Source organism: Callospermophilus lateralis, chromosome 19 (assembly GCF_048772815.1).
Source record: "Callospermophilus lateralis isolate mCalLat2 chromosome 19, mCalLat2.hap1, whole genome shotgun sequence".
Taxonomy (NCBI): Eukaryota; Metazoa; Chordata; class Mammalia; order Rodentia; family Sciuridae; genus Callospermophilus; species Callospermophilus lateralis.
In genome coordinates, this window is record NC_135323.1 from 35,285,700 (window position 1) to 35,301,363 (window position 15,664).

Below are 15,664 nucleotides of genomic sequence, written 5' to 3' on the forward strand. Positions count from 1 at the left end.
TGGGGCCAATGGTGTCACGCACTGTGCATCCAGAGGCTTCAGGTTGACCAGACCACAGGCGCTGAGCCCAGAGGCAGTCCCCACACGCCAGCTGGAGTTGAGGAAACTTTGACGTGACTCCACCCTATTCCCCTGCAGCCAACTGTGCCCCGGGACCACACCCTGCCTGTGAGGGCCTCGTGGCCGCCCAGCTCACCTGTGATGTCCAGCTCCTCCTCCATGCTCTGCACGTACAGTGGGCATTTCTGCTGCATGAAGTACAGGAGCTCGATGGAGTTAGCCATCCAGAAGAGAATGTGCTGCAGGTCCGGAAGCAGGTCGGCCATGGTGAAGCTGGCCCAGGAGATGGGCTCCTGGCTGCCAAGACAGAAAGACCAAGAGTTATGCTGGCCCATGGCCCTGGGCTGAGTCTGCTGCTCTGTCACCTGGGACATTTGTTCTCATGGGACCCTGACCAAAACAACTACTTTTGTCAACCTAGTAGTGTTAGGCAGAGAGGCTTGGAACTATGCGTGAACCCACAAGATGGCAGAGGCCCCCAGAAACCTAGTGGGACGAACAGCCAGTTGTCACCGTCACTGGTAAAGACTTCTAGTAAATAACCTGTTTCTGTCTCTTCTCTTTTGAAATAAGATAATAAAATAGCTGTGAATGCTGAGAGCGTGGGGGGGCTACATGCACAGGGAGGGGGTGAGGCCCATGGTTTCTAGAACAAGGAACGTGAGCCTGGGTGTGTTTTTTAAGAGTAAGAAATAGGAGCTTCAGACAATATTGAACAAGGTTGTCACCTGAGGAGACAAACAATAATAGAAGTTCAGGAGATGCACTAGTGTTAGCTAAATTCTACTTTACCCAAGAAGGAAGTCAGGAGAAGACTGTGAAGTCAATGAAGCAAGGGGCCATGATCAAAGCCTGTTCTCTGGAGATCTGGAGGTAATCATCAGAAAACCCCAGAGCAGACAATTAACCAGGTCACCTCAGACCTCCAGGAGGAGCAAGCAGATGGCCAGGTTTCCATCATGAACCCTCCTGCAGTTTGGTGCTTTGTCCACATGGGGCGCTACTACTATGGGTAATTCAAGCAGAAGCTACCTCACCAGCATGGCCAGGTGCCAGCACCAAGAAGCAGTTCAGACCCCTCCTAAGGCCATCCTGAGTGGGAAATGAGCATTTTCCCTTCCAGACCTGTGGCCTCTCGGTTCAGAGGTCCCCCCCCTTTTTAAAAAAATATTTCTTTAGTTGTCAATGGGCCTTTATTTATTTATACGCAGTACTGAGAATCGAACCTAGAGCCTCACATGCTGGGCAAGCGCTCTGCCACTGAGTCACTGCCCCAGTCCTCAGGACTCCCTCTTTAGGGGATGGTGGCAATGTCAGGGTTGCCTGCCTCCCTCAGTGGCAGTCTCTAAGGCCACCCAACCATCTCTCCATCTCCTGGGCACTGGCCCCAGTAGGTGTGTCAACTGCCCTGTGTGACTTGAAGCTCCCTTTTGTCGCTGTGCTGGGTGATTCCTTAGTTTAAGATACCAGCATGTCTTACCCATCTCGTCAACACACCAGCCCAGCAGTAAGCCCTGCAGGCTGTGTGGGCTGCCTGGCGTCCCCGCAGCTCAGGACAACGTGGACATCCACCAGCTTCCGCAATCCCATCTTGCGGGCATGGTGGACGTCAGCTAGCTGTGCACCCCTGGAGCTGCGACTAGACAGGGGGTCCACCTGCAGACCGACCACCCCCATATCTGGCTCGGCCTGGCCTGGGGTGAAGACAGACCCCTGCTGCCTGATACCCAGTTAGGCTGGGACCCCATACCACCTTGTCCCCCTCACAGGGAACTCTAAATCACAAGCCAGGTGCCAGCTGCTCAGCCGCCACAGGGCATCTGCAAGCAGTCCCTGCCCAGGACCTGGAGGGGCTCTCGGACCCCACCTGCGCCTGGAGGGCATCAGGATGAAGGCCATCAGAGGGGCCCAAGGGCAGCCCCTGGTGTTGGTGTCTGCTCTCAGTCCAGGGTCTTGGAGGACTCGGCAGTGCCCTCGGAGGGAGCTGCTGAGAGCACACAGGCTGGGCTCCGAGAGGTCGCGGCAGGGCCAGGTCTGTTTTTCTCCCCTCCACGAGTCTCCCCAGGGCCTGAAGTCCCCCTTGCTCTCTCTGATGTAATTCACTTTTGTCCACAAACAAGGCTGACATCCCTCTGTCCTGCTCCTGGGTGGGGACCAGACCGGCTTGGGCGGCCCCTTCTCACTGCTGCCTTGGAGCAGGGCTGCCTATCCGCATGGGGGCAACCCCTGCTCCACGCCCGTTCTCCACAGCCACCCGAGTCCACGTGCACACAGCACTGTCATTTAGAAAGGGTCAATTTGCTTTTACTATTTACTGTCCTTCGTAATTTCACCCTAAGAAACCACCCTCCAGCCACTGCCACCTGGAGCTTCGGTATCAAGCCCCAGCAAGGTCAGCACGGTGCTCCCCAGCCGCCAGCTAAGCCCTGCACCATGGCTCCCTCTGAGTTGGGCACACAGAGACCTTCCTGCACAGCCTATGTAGACGAGGGGCAAGTTCAAGCCTCCTGGCAAAGAAAGACGCTGCAGAGGCCAAGAGCAGGTCCCTCTGGAACTCAGCGAGGAGCGCGAGGGCCTGCATAGCTAAGCAAGGCCAAGTTGAGGCCACAGAAGGGCGTGTGGAGGGTCCACAGCTGGCAATGGGGCCCGCAGGAGGCAGGCAAGGCATCCCGAGCCACATGGGAAGGCGGACAGCAAATGTGGTGGCAAAACCTGGACCTGCTCAGTCCGTCCACCAGGAGAAGAAGGTGTGCAGGTGGTGCAGTGCCACCTGAGTTACTGTGCACCGTCAAGAGCAGCTCAAGTCACATCTACTGACCTGGCGCCTGTGAGAGAGAGCCAATCACTACATAGCTCTTACTGCACAGCTCACCGGGTGGACAGGAGGGGTGGGGGAAATGACCCCGTCACACGCAGCAGCTGCCTTGGGCCTGGGGAGGGATCCAGGAGGCAGCGGGTGCTGGACTTCCTGTTATGGCAGCTGAGTCCGGCCTGATTTCAGGAGAGAGCATGTTCCTGTCATGTTTGTGCAACAGTGAAACGAATTCCGCTGGAGGACCATGTGGGGACAGGACGGCCAGGCCACAGAGCCACAGAAGGCTGGACTGCAGTGAGGTGGATGGGCATGGCACCAAGGGATGACCAGGGCAAGGACTGGCAAGATGACAGTCTGGCAGAGCCACCACTGACAGAATGAGAAGAGGTGACAAAGGCAGGCAGAGTGAACAGGGGTGTTCGGGGCAGGGCGTGGATGGAGGGAGCAGGCAGAGGACAGAGCAAGAAGATGGACCAGACAGAGCTGGGGAGGGAGCAAGAGGGACCAGGTGAGGAAGGTCCTGCAGAGGCCCGTGGACCCCAGGACAGCAGGTGGAGCAGGACAGGGGCCATGTGCCCAGCAGCCCATGGAACACTGTGGGGAGAAGCAGAAGCCTTCCGGGTCCTCAGACTCTGGATGTGGTGGCAGTGTTACCAGGTGGGGGACAGAGGATGCCAGGCTGGGAGGCCCAGGGAACAAGGCAGACAGAAAATAGAGGCAGCAATGCCACCAGAGGCCCAGAGTCAAGGACAACAGGGAGGGAAAAGCGGGGCAGCCATGGAGGTGGCAGAAAGGCTGATGGCGCTGCCCCCTCCCAGGTGTGAAGGCCGAATCCAGAGGACAGCAGAGGCCATCCCTCCATCCAATGGCAAAATTTGAGGCCTATGTGAGGCTGTTTGGTCTCATGAACCCTTCGTGCAGCAGCCCTGAGCACAACGCTGTCCAGCTAAAGGACCTCTGTGACACCAGCACTCTGACCCCGACTCTCTAAACCCCAAACATTCTGAATCCCAAACACATCTGGCCCCAAAGGTTAGGGATGAAGGACTGTAGGCCTGAGGGTGACACACAGCGATCATCTATTAAACGTGAGTGCTGGCACTCTAGCACATAAACCCTGGGGCACCATTAGGAACAAGGAGTCTCCCTGAGCCCCGTGGAGGCAGGAGGGTGACGTGTGTGGAGGTGCAGGAGAAGAAAGCCTCAAAGGGGTCTTCAGCCCTTGAACTTCAAGTCAGAGTCCAAGTTCTGAACACAGAAGCACACAACCAAGTACTTCAGACAGCCTGCGGGACCCTGGCAGCCAGGGCTCCGAACGCAGGCAAGGACATGATGAGTCCAGAAGAACTGGAGCTGCACCCCACAAAGCCCAGGGCTCTGCCATGGGTCCACAAGGCCTCTGCTTGTTCAGCGTGTGGGGAGAGGGGACAGAATCCACAGGAACACCTTCGGCCTACACCACAGAGAGGGGCACACAGCCAGCGGCGGGCATGAGCAACCCAGAAACAACAGCAACAGGCCCGAGCTGCAGGACCAAGTCCCGGGACAGCAGGGGACCTCCACATGCAGTGCATACCGGTCACCACAGAAAACTACACTGACTTCAGTGGGAACGGGCCAAGGGAAGGGAGAATCGCCCCCAAATACACCACCCAAAGACGAGGTGTGAGGTCATGCGGCAATCATATCTCAAGGGACTAAACAAATCAAAGAAAGACTGTAAACTGTGATTGAACAGGCATAGGAAAAGAGAAGAAGGACTGAGAGGCCAGGAGCGATCGCTGAGAACGCACCAGGGGCAGGCAAGACAGGAAGGAACAACGGAGAGCTGCAGGACACAGGGACTTGCAGGGCAGATACGGTGGCGGGAGCCCCTGGGAAAAGCAGGGCCAGGCAGAGCTGCCAGACCAAGAACAGCCATGTGTTTCCTAGAACCCCGACCAGGAGAAACACAAACAGACCGAGCCCAGAAACATCGGGCATAAAACTGACCACCTGAAGAGAATCTCAAAAGGCAAAAGAGAAAACTAATCACAAAAGAACAAAATTAGACACACACACGACTTCTCAACAAGACAGGGTGCTGAGAGATGAAGGAACCACATCTTCCAGGGCTGAAGGGAGAGAGCTGACCTCCTCCCTAAGAGGCAAGCAGATGGAGACATTTCCTGACACCACGTCCAAGGGCTGGCCACCACAGAGCTGCACTCAGGATGACTTCAGTCCCAAGGGAATGTTCCGGAATGAGGGAGCGGCACAAGAAGTCACGATAAGGAGAAAAACACTGGTAAGCAAAAGCACATGGGTAAATCAAGATAAACACAGATTATAAATACAAATAAAAACAACGAATGACGTGGGGAATGACAGGGTTGAGAGCAAAGAGAAACTCAAATAATCCAAGTGATAAACTGAGAGCCAGAGGTGGGACGGGATGGGTGCCAGAGCATTCTAAGACCTAATCTTGTGTTCCGCTAAGAGAGACATCAATATTTTCAGAATAACTCTGAAACCAAGAGAGGAGTTTCTATAATCTAATGAGATAAGGAAGTATAAAAAAGAAAGACAATAGGCACAGTAAACAAAAACTACAGTGAACTTGGTAAAAATATCTCCAATACATCAGTAAGTGTAATAAATGTAAATGGGTTAAACTTGCACACTAAGAAAGAAGAGCAGACTGTGTAAACTATTACGTTCAGAAGTAAAAAGACAGAAAGATTCCAAGGAAGAAATGAAAAAACTTACCAAGACAACAGAAACCCACGAAAAGTGACACTATATTAACATCATAGAAAAAGGCAGTAAGAATTTTTAGGAAAAAAGAAGGACATGACTTTGAAAGTAACCGTTTCAAAGAATGCCCTTGAAGCTGTAAGCCCCTCACTGCCAAGCACCAACAAAAATAAAACAAAGCCAATAATTTTTTTAAAGAAACTTACAAATTCACAAGAACAAGGAGAAATGCTAACTTATTAATCTCAAAATCACAGTTTAAGCTGGCAAAAAAAGTTAGTGTGCAATCAAATTAAGTAGACAAATGTGAGCTCATAGACATGCTGCACATTAGACAAAAAATACTCTTCAAAGCACAGATAGAATGCTTGCAAAAATTGATCACAAACTAGCCAACAAAGGATTCTTAACAAAATGAAAAATACAAAAAAGTCTTACACACCACATTTCCTTATCATATTGTAACAAAATGAAAAACAGAAGCACAGAAAAGCTTATGTATATAGAAATGCGAAAAACATTCAAAATAATTCATGAATTCGAGAAAATTAAATACTAATTATGCAGGAATAGGGAACTAAAGCATGATTCTACGTGAGAAAACCTGGCAGTGCAGACCCCCCGTTAACAGACAAGAAAGAAGAGGGGGTCCCAGCTGCAGGCCAGGGTCCCATGAAATCCAAAGGCCATTCACATTAAAAAGAAACAACAGGCTCGCAGCGAGCACGGTGAAGCATGGGCCATGATAACCCAGGTGTGGGTTCGTGGTGCCTGGCAGCATATCCTTCACTGTTCTCTATTTTGGAAGTGGTTCATTATTTTTAAAAGGAAAATCAAACAAACAAACAACAACAACAACAACAAAAAAAAACAGGAGTGTGTGTTCAGAATGGAAACAGGACTGCGTTAGGCCCTGGTGAACGCTCTGGGGGGCAGTGGAGCAGGTGGGCTGGAGGGAAGGCCCGGCTCTTCCCGTCAGTGGGGAAGCTGGGTCTACCCTGTATCTGCTTCATACCAAGGGTGCTGGGGGCTCCAGGCCACCCACAGACAGCCACTGGGACAGAGGGACCTGGTCTTACCTGTACCTCAGCACACAGGAGGAGGGCTGGGCAGCTTCTGCCACCTCCGTGCTCCTTGGCACTCTGGCTGTGTTGAAGCCCAGCAGAGAAGTTCCAGGAGAGGCCCCATACCCAAGCCGGCCCTGTCCCAACTTTCACCAAACTCCCCGACACAGAAACCCAGGAACTCAAGCCCTGCGACTGCACCTACGCCTTGGCTACCTTCCTGCATCTGCCCAGTGTTGCCCCTGCTGGTTCTACAGGAAGCCGTGCCTGGGTCCCCACACAGCTTCAGACCCCAGAGGCCGTGGCTCCGCTTGGCACCTCTGTCGGACCTTGCTCTGGCTCCTCACACTGGCAGGAGCCAGGGAGTGAGTGGGCCTGTGCAAGTGAGTGGCACCTTGAGCTCAACTGCACCTGGGGGACACCGAGAAGGGACAGTGAGACCTCAGCCTTGAGGCCTCCATCTGAGTGTCCCCAGCAAAGGGGGATGGTGAAATCACTTGCAGGGCCCCAGAGCACATGTGAGCGAGCGCATGCGGCAATGATGAGCTCTGGTTTTGAGAGGGAGGCATGAGCAGGAATGAGGTTGGCCTCTACCATGCTGTGGCCTGATTTAGCCAGGATGCCACTGGTATGTGGAGGCCCTGGGAGCCCCACAGATCTGGTCCCCTCTCTGGATTCCCCACCAGGCCTCCTTTGACTCAGCCTTCAGTGTTACCACCTGGGTGGGGCTCTTAGAGAGGTGACTTGGTTAGGAATCCATGTGTATGTGCACAGGATCATGTGATAGGAGCAGGGAACTGTCCTTCAGCATGCTTTTTAGGTCTGATGACACAGACAGCAAGTGACTGCGGTTCAAGGACTCTCACGTGGCAATGTCCACAGAACAGAGCACTGCTGTCCCTACAAACCAGCCCCACAAGAGGTGCTTCTGAAGGGCGTCCACACAGAGTGGGCTGTAGGGCTCAGCATCTGCACATCTGTCAGACAATCCAGATGGCACGGCTGAGGCCCAGCAGCAGCACAGGCTAGGGTGAGGGTCTTGGACAGAGCAATACATGGCCCCATCTCGCAACTGAGGGCTGCGGGCTTTTCCTGAAGGGAGTGGGTGGTTATCAGGAGAATGGGGCAGGGAAGATGGGCACAGGCTTTGCCCACTCAGCCCTTAGGAAATTTCTACCCAGAGCTCCCCAGGGTGCTGATGAGAGAAATGGACACAACTACTCTGAGATGGAAGGCCGCTGGTGAAGCATGGAGGGGAGCCCCGGCATCCGGAGGCTCCCTGAGGACTTAGCTCCCTGGAAAGCAGGAGCCCGCAGGGAAGGTGCAGCTGAGAGGCGGGGACAATAACTGGGCCGTACTTACAGTTGCGCCTGCTTCTCTGCTAGCTCTTTGGTTTTCTCCTACAGAGAGAAAGAGAGAAACAGGACAACAGGATACCTCCAAATACACGATGCTCCATCTCCACGAAAAATAGGGCACATTATCCCAGACACCCTGTGTAGGCTGATATTTGATTCTCAGTGAAGTTGGAAAGAACTTTCTTCATGACTTAGGCATCTTCCCATCCATGAATGAAAGTGATCTACACACAATCAGTCCACAGCCCTCAGCTCACACAACTGGCCATTTAGAAAATAGTAAAGACAGGACAACCATTTGACAGATACTAGAATGAGTAGTCTAGTAACACTCTTTGTTGTTACTCCTAATACATACATCCTGAGATGCCAGCCACAGTCACAGCAGGCAGACACATGTGTGCCTGGACATTTACAATATAGGTAAATGACCAGAGGGGAGCAGGTACAGCTAACATCTTCTGTGTGTTCTCTTAATCAGCAATTGCTCTTGCTTTAGCAGCAAACTAGTCTCAGTCCAATAGAACCCTGGTCGCTGGCTTGGTCCTCGTGCCCTACTCCTGTACAGTGTGCACATCCACCTACCTGTCTGTTTGCTAAGAGGACAGGGGAGTGGCCCTGGGAGCTGCTCTGTAGGAACATGAGAAAATTTATAGCAAATGGAACTCACAGGGGCTTTGCTCAGGCCAGAGCCGAGGTGAGGAGGTGCCACGGGCGCGTGGCAACCTGGATGTAGACACCTATGTCTGTGAGCTCAGGATGCCATGGGAACGGCTCCTGTCTGCCAGCCTCAGTTTCCAAGCTTGTGCAACACGGCAGGGTTGGGTCCCCACAGGAATGAACCAGAGTGAAGAGGCGGCCGTGGGTGAGGCTCAGTCTCGTCCTGCCACTGTGCCCTCTCGTCAAGTGACCTATGCCCTCCTGGCCTCAGTTTCCTTGCCTGTAACATGGGATACAGCACCTGCCCAGTCAGGGTAGCTAGGAAGGTTAACTGGGTCAAAGAGCATCAGCGGGACTGATGAGTGCCAGGCACAGAGCACACTCAGAAAATGCCATGAGGTTCCCCTGTCCCCACGCACATGATTACAGATGGTGCGTGGCCATGCTGTGGGGCCCCCTGTCACATTCCAGCACACCCACAATGCCTACGGGTCACTCTATGAACCTCTTGAGGGGATGGCCCATCAGGCTTATGCTTCCAAAGGGTGTCACCTATTTTAAATGTGGATGTTTTAAAAGTTTTTTTAGTTGTTGACAGATCTTTATTTTATTTATTTATATGCAGTGCTGAGAATCGAACCCAGTACCTCACACACGCTGGGCAAATGCTCTACCACTGAGCCACAGCCTCAGCCCCTAAATGTGGATTTTAATACAAGAAAACTGATCAGGTACCACACAGCCCTGCCCACTAGAGATGAGAGAAGGCCTCTGAACAACTCCAGGTGACTGCAAGCCATCTTCTGAGACTTGGGATTCAAGCCAGTGGGGCAGGAGCTGGCAGAGAGGCTGAGACCATGGGGCACCCCCAGACAGCCTGCTCCAGTGCTTGTCCAGCCCAGTGGGGTGACAATTCCAAGTTAATCCCCGGACCATGCCTGGAGTCCCTGTGAGCAGGGACCAGCCCTGGTGGGTGGAGGCCGGGGTACGATGCCGGGGACAAGGCCCAGAGGAGTTTTGTCCACAGGACTACGGCACCAGGTTGAGATTCTGGCCTGACGGAGAATCTGTCAATGTCCAAAAGCTGACCAGCCCTGCATCCTCACTACCAAGGGAAAAGGGCATCAGCGGGGGACAGCTCAGGGGGACAGCAACTCACCTGCCCCAGAGAAAAGTGCCAGCACTGAGCCGTGGTCAGGGGCCTGCGAGAGCACCCAAGGTCTCTGGGCCCTGCAGTGCCCAGCCTCTGGGGTGTCTCATTTCTGGGCATGTGATGGTACCAGGCCAGGCTGGACCATAGGAAAGGACAAAGCTCAGAAGCAGCAGCCAACTCTGCACTACCCAGACCCACACGGAAGCCTGGAATGTGGTGCAGCTGCCGTGGGCCTGGAGGTGAGGGGTAGACAGGCCAGAGAGGCTGGCCCTTTGCCCAGCCTGGCATTGCCACGAGGCAATCAGAGAGGAATTAGGACCTCCACCTGACACAGGCAGAAGCCGGAGGCTGTCCCACAGCCAGCGGACACTCTGTGGTGGCCTGCGCTCCCGGCCCACTCACCCACACTGCCTCGCGGATCCTCTTGGCTATCTTGAGCAGAAGCTGTCCAAATGTGCCGGGCTCGAAGTGGGTGGCCGAGTGCTGGACACAGAGGCATAGGAGGAAGGCAGGGGTCAGCTTGTAGTCGTCCCCCCCAGGCTCAATCAGCGTCATGACTCTCTGCAGCAGTGCGTCCTCCTCCTCAGGCTCAAACTCCAAGAGCAGCTGCCGCCGTCGCGGGACAGCAGCCAGCACAGAGGAGGCATTGTCCCCAGCTCCCAGTGCCATGCCACACATCCTGCAGTTCTGCGGCGCAGCCCGGAGCCGCGCCAGGGTCCCCGCGGGCAGAGGCCGCGCCTGTGATGGGTCCTTGAACAGCAACAGGTAGTAGAGGCCCAGGGAGAGCAGGTCCCCGTGCTGCAGTGCCACAGTGCTCCACCCCACCTCCTTGAAGTTGACGGAGATGGGCGCCCCAGGGATGGGCTCCAGCAGCAGGGCCGCCTGTCCCTCGGGGGGCTGGTACCGCCGAAGGGTGCAGTGCAGGGGCAGGATGTCGGGGGCTGACAGGCTGATGCTGGGCTTGCTGGAAGGCGTGCGCTGGCCTACCGTGTGCCGCTCGCGGTTGAGCACATACACCAGGCTGTCCTGAAAAACAACGCCTGACTCAGGAGTGGGACACCACCTGCCCAGACCAGCAGAGGGTAAGAAAGGGGAGAAACAGGTGTTCCAGTCTCTGGCTGGGACTGCTGTCCACCAGACACACCACACTAAGTCGCCCACCCCTGGCCACCCAGCCTGTGCTGGGGAAGGTGGCTTCCCGGAGGAGCCTTGTGGGTGTGTGAGAGGCCACACCAGAGGCACAGGGCTGATGTGAGTCCTTGGGTGGGGCTTGGGGCTGCAGGTGTCAGTGGGGGCTCACATGCTGCTGGCTGTAACCCTGCAGGAGAAGCAGGTGTGGGGACTGGTACAGGCAGTCACGCATGGTGTCTTGGCTGGGCTCCTCAGGCCCCTGGGCAGCGTCAGACAGGGTGGTGGCCAGGTTCAAGCTGGTCTCACTGACAGTGCGGCGCAGCCGGGGTGGAGGGGAGCTCCGGGCAGCCCCTGGGGCCACGGCCGGGGTGCCCTTGGCACGGACCCGCTGCAGCCTCCGGGCTTGGGCATTTATTCCTGAAACAGAACCAACACAGATAAACAGGCCTGACTGTGACCATCTCCCAGGTCCTCCTGCATCATGTGAATCTCCTAAGACACGCTGATACCTGTCACAGTTCTATCAAAGCAGGTTTACAGAAGGCTCAAGGAACTCTATCTACTGGCTGTGCCCTCCGAAAGGACAGGCACCACCTCAGGATCACAAAGCACCCTCAGAAAAGCCACCCCCAGGGCAGTCAGGAAGAAAGCACCTGCCCTACAGAAGCCCAGTGACACATGGCCTGCACTGTGGGCCTTGGGCCAAAGCCCATCAAACACTCCTCCCATCAAGCACCGGCTCCTCTCAGGTCACCATGTCACCCCAGAACGCTGTCCTGTCCACCTACCTGCCCTGTCCTCCAGCCCCGCATGTGTAAGGCTATACTTCCCTGGGATGAGACACAGTTGGTCATCATCCTCACTAGACGAGGGGGAGTGGTCAATTACCACAGTGTCCTGTGGGTGGCTTCCGCAACAGCATGCCTGCCACCTTCCCAAGGCCACCTGGACTCCATCAGGCTAGAACAGGCATATGCACAACACACACACATGCACACACAAATACATGTACACTCACATGTGCACACACACACACACTCATGCACTCACACCAGCACTGCACCACAGTCCCCATGCAACTTAAAGGCGAACAGACATAAACATGGGCATATGCACACTCATGAGTGCACAGACACACACACAGACACACACACACACACACACACACACACACACGTACACACAGCTACAGAAAGTGCTCTCTGAACCGATGCTACCGGGAATGCTTGAGCAGGATGGATGGAGCCCAGGAGACCCCAGACCCCTCAACATTCCCAGCGACCCCGGCGCTTTCTGCCGCATGCCTCTGCTGGGTCTCCTCCAGCCTTATGCCCTGGTGTGGCATCTTTGTCTCCAGCCATTCCAAACAAAACCAGACAAAAGCCAGAGGAAGGAGACTTGTGAGAGCGAGAGTAGTGGCCCGTGCAAGCCATACCAGGAGCTGGCAGCTGAGCCCTGTCCTTCCTTCCAGAAGGCCGCCTGCGCATATGCAGCCCGCAGGGGGCTGGGGCTGCCGGGAGGCCCGCTAGCTGTAGCTCTGAGGCCGCTCCGCCCGCCCGCCGCACCCCTGCTTCTGCCTGCTGCAGAGCCAGCCCAGCCAGGCCGGGAGCTGCGCAGGTGCCCAGCAGGTGGGATCGGAGCCCAGCCTGTCCCACCTGTCACACTGACTGCAAGAACAGCAGCAGACCCACAGCCTGGCCTCACCGCACAGCCTGGGGCCAGATCTGAAAAAAGAACACAACAGTTCATATGATGCTCCAGCCCCCAAGTGTCCCCAGTGGAGCACCAGGCTGCAGGAGAGCGTGCTCAGTATCTTGAGCAGCAAGCCAAGAAGCAGGGCCTGTCCTCTTGGCTTCCCAGGGTCTCCAGAGGGCCCTAGCCCTGATGATCAGCACACAGGGTGTTCCAGGAGTCCCCCAGGGCTGCAGTCCCATGCAGAAGGCACACAGCAGACTGGACCCCGCTCTTCCAGGTGGGGACTGGCACACTTCTCTCAGGTGACCCCCTCGCAGGGCTGGACTCTGACTCACCCCTGGTCTACCCGTCCTGCATGTGGGAGCTGGGGCTGCCTGGGTCCACTCAAGGTTTGTGTCCTTGATCCTGGTGGGTTAAGGGCCACAGCCTGTGGCTCCTGCCAGCAGCAGTGGTGACTACACCAGGGCCAGGGGCACGTGGGCACCCGAGGGCAGGAGGGCTGTGGAGCAGCAGCAGCTTCTGTGTCTTCTGTGGCAGCGGCTCTCGTGGCCACTGTGGTGCTGACCAAGGGGACAAAAATCTGACTTCTCCCGTATCCTTTCCCTGCAGCCAGGAGGACACCTGGGCACACGGGTGTGCACATGTATATACACAGGCTGAACCCTGCATCAGGATGGCCTCATGCACTGGCCACCTAAAGGGCCCTTCCCTGTGCACCCAGTGGTGGGTGCAGACTGCCAGTTGAGACGCCACCAAGAGCACGAGGTTTAACACCTACGTGACAGACCTAAAGGCACCTGGACACTGCTGAGCATGGTTGTGGCTTGTGCAGAAGTAAACACGACACCATCTTTCACAACAGAAAAGGCCACGGTGCGTTCACAACAGGGCTGGGCCCTCGGGTGGGGCTCCCATGCCGGGGACAGCGCTGCGTTCCAGAAATGTGAGGTGCGATGTCAAGAAGGTGCCAGTGACTTTGTGTATATGGTGCTTATTTTATTTTTTTAAATTTTAAATAAATCTGATAAACAGTTATCGTCTGCAGCTCTGAGAGGCAGGTACCAGGTGTCCATTCAATATAACCAATTCTTTAAGCTTTTCTTTTAAAAAGCTTTTCTTAGGGGAACAGTCACAGAGGTCCCACGGGCCCCTCGCTTGCATGTGACTCTCTGATGTGTTCCTACTCCCAGGGGGTGGGTCCAGGCCTTGGGGTCCAGGAGGTCTTGGGAAGAGCTGTGGTCACAGTGTCGCGTTCCGTGAGCCTCAGCCTTGCACAGCCATCTAAGCCATGACTACAGACCTCCCCACACGGCTCCTGGGCTGAGGGTGACAGAGGGGCAGGGGACGGAGTCCCTCACAGGTCTACACTTACAAGTCAGAGCCATTGCTGGATGGACACGGCACGGGGCTGCAAGTTTCTCGGGCCCCAGCCATGAATCTGAGGAAGGAGATTACAATTTAAGTGGCTGACTTCTTTTGGGGTCTTACACATGTGGGGTCTCTGCCAAGAAGAAGGTCACTCTGGGGCCCCTACAAAGCCAATAGGGACTTCACATCAAGGGAAATGCAATGACAGATACATCATAGAGAACCACTGGCTGCCACAGCCTAATTCTGGGCAGTCAGGTGACAAGAGCGCCAGGCCTTTGGCAACACAGTAATTTGAGAGGCAGTTACTCATCATGAATAGAAGCCGGTCCTTGCCACTGGAAGAGGGAGGAAGACCCCAAGGCTCTCTCACTCCCCGACCACCACACAGGTGACAACTGATCCTAATGTTCTCAAATTCTTCAGGGATTTCTGTTTCAGGTTCAGTAGGTCAGAGGCTCTGATTCCGCAGGTCTGGGGTCTGGGGTCTACCCAGGAACCCATATTTTGTAAAAGCTCCCTGACAGGTTCAGGACCCTCCCCTGCCCCAAAGCTCTGTCTACAGCACTTCCTCTCAGGAAGAAAACCCTCAGGGCACTCAGAAAGCTTCATCAAAAACCTACATTCTTTTATTTGTTTGGACATCTAGTTCTTCTCCAGATAAACACCCGTTAGTTCCTAGAGAGAAAATAGGCAGATGTGGGCTTCCTGGATTCGCCTGTTAGTATCTGCTCTGCGGCAGAGAACCAGAAAACCACCAGGCACAGCATGAAGGACTTGGGTATCAGGACCTAGAGGGCTGCTGTAGCCCATCTTGGGGACCTTGCCTGTTGCACCTGAGGATACACTTGGGGACCCTGCCTGCCCCCAACACATGGCACCCAGACCCAAAAGCAAAATGAACACTTTCTAAAATTTTGAGGACACACCGCACCCAGAGCAGCTCTGGGACAACTCTGCAGGCGTCCAGAGGAAACAGCTGAGCAAACAGGCCACCTGGGAGGGAGCCCTCTGACACTGGGCTGGGAAGGACAGAGGGGAATGTGACTGTGCCGGAGACAACACCAGCACCAGGAGCTCATGCCGAGTGCTCTGCGAGGGGCCTGGGCTTGCCCCATGCACACCGCTCCCGCTGCCTCAGTGCCCAGGGTACAGCTCATGGGCAGGAACCCTGGCTCCCAGGCTCCCGGGCTCCCAGGCTCCCAGACAGATGTGCTGGATGAAGGAGCCGGATGACCTGCGGGCCATGTGGTTCTTTCCTGTGTCACCCTCCTGTCACCTCTACAAGGAGGTGGTGGCCAATGTGTCCTCTTCCAGCAGAGACTCTGTGTGGACTAGGGGTGGCAAGATTAGTTTTGACCACAGCTGGAGATGGTCATCAGAGCTGCCATGTTGGCCCGGCTGTGGCTTCAGACAGCCCTGGAAAGAAAAACACAGCTCCTTCCTGAACGTCACTGAGTTCCTCCAAACACTCTCCCTGCAGTTCTCCCGTCCTGCTCCTGCTTTCCCTTCCCTCCCTGACCACAAGCAGAGCAAGGAAACACGTGGGCCTCTGCTCCTGCCAGCGGGACGTGGGACAGGTGGGCTGGAGGCATCGGCAGTGCAATGTCCCCTGTGCTCAGGA

At 55.3% G+C, this 15,664-nt stretch overlaps 1 protein-coding gene across 3 annotated transcripts in view; it reads right to left on the bottom strand.

Moving 5' to 3' along the window:
• The window catches only part of Radil (Rap associating with DIL domain), a 56,098-nt gene that overhangs the window by 13,181 nt on the left and 27,253 nt on the right, over positions 1–15,664 (bottom strand). For all 3 annotated transcript variants that reach the window (XM_076840001.1, XM_076839999.1, XM_076840000.1), the window contains exons 3-6: positions 11,147–11,394; positions 10,249–10,872; positions 8,038–8,075; positions 197–357 (exon numbers count right to left, since the gene is read on the bottom strand). In XM_076840001.1, coding sequence (XP_076696116.1) covers positions 197–357; positions 8,038–8,075; positions 10,249–10,872; positions 11,147–11,394 — 1,071 coding nt within the window. The remainder of the gene's footprint in view (positions 1–196; positions 358–8,037; positions 8,076–10,248; positions 10,873–11,146; positions 11,395–15,664) is intronic.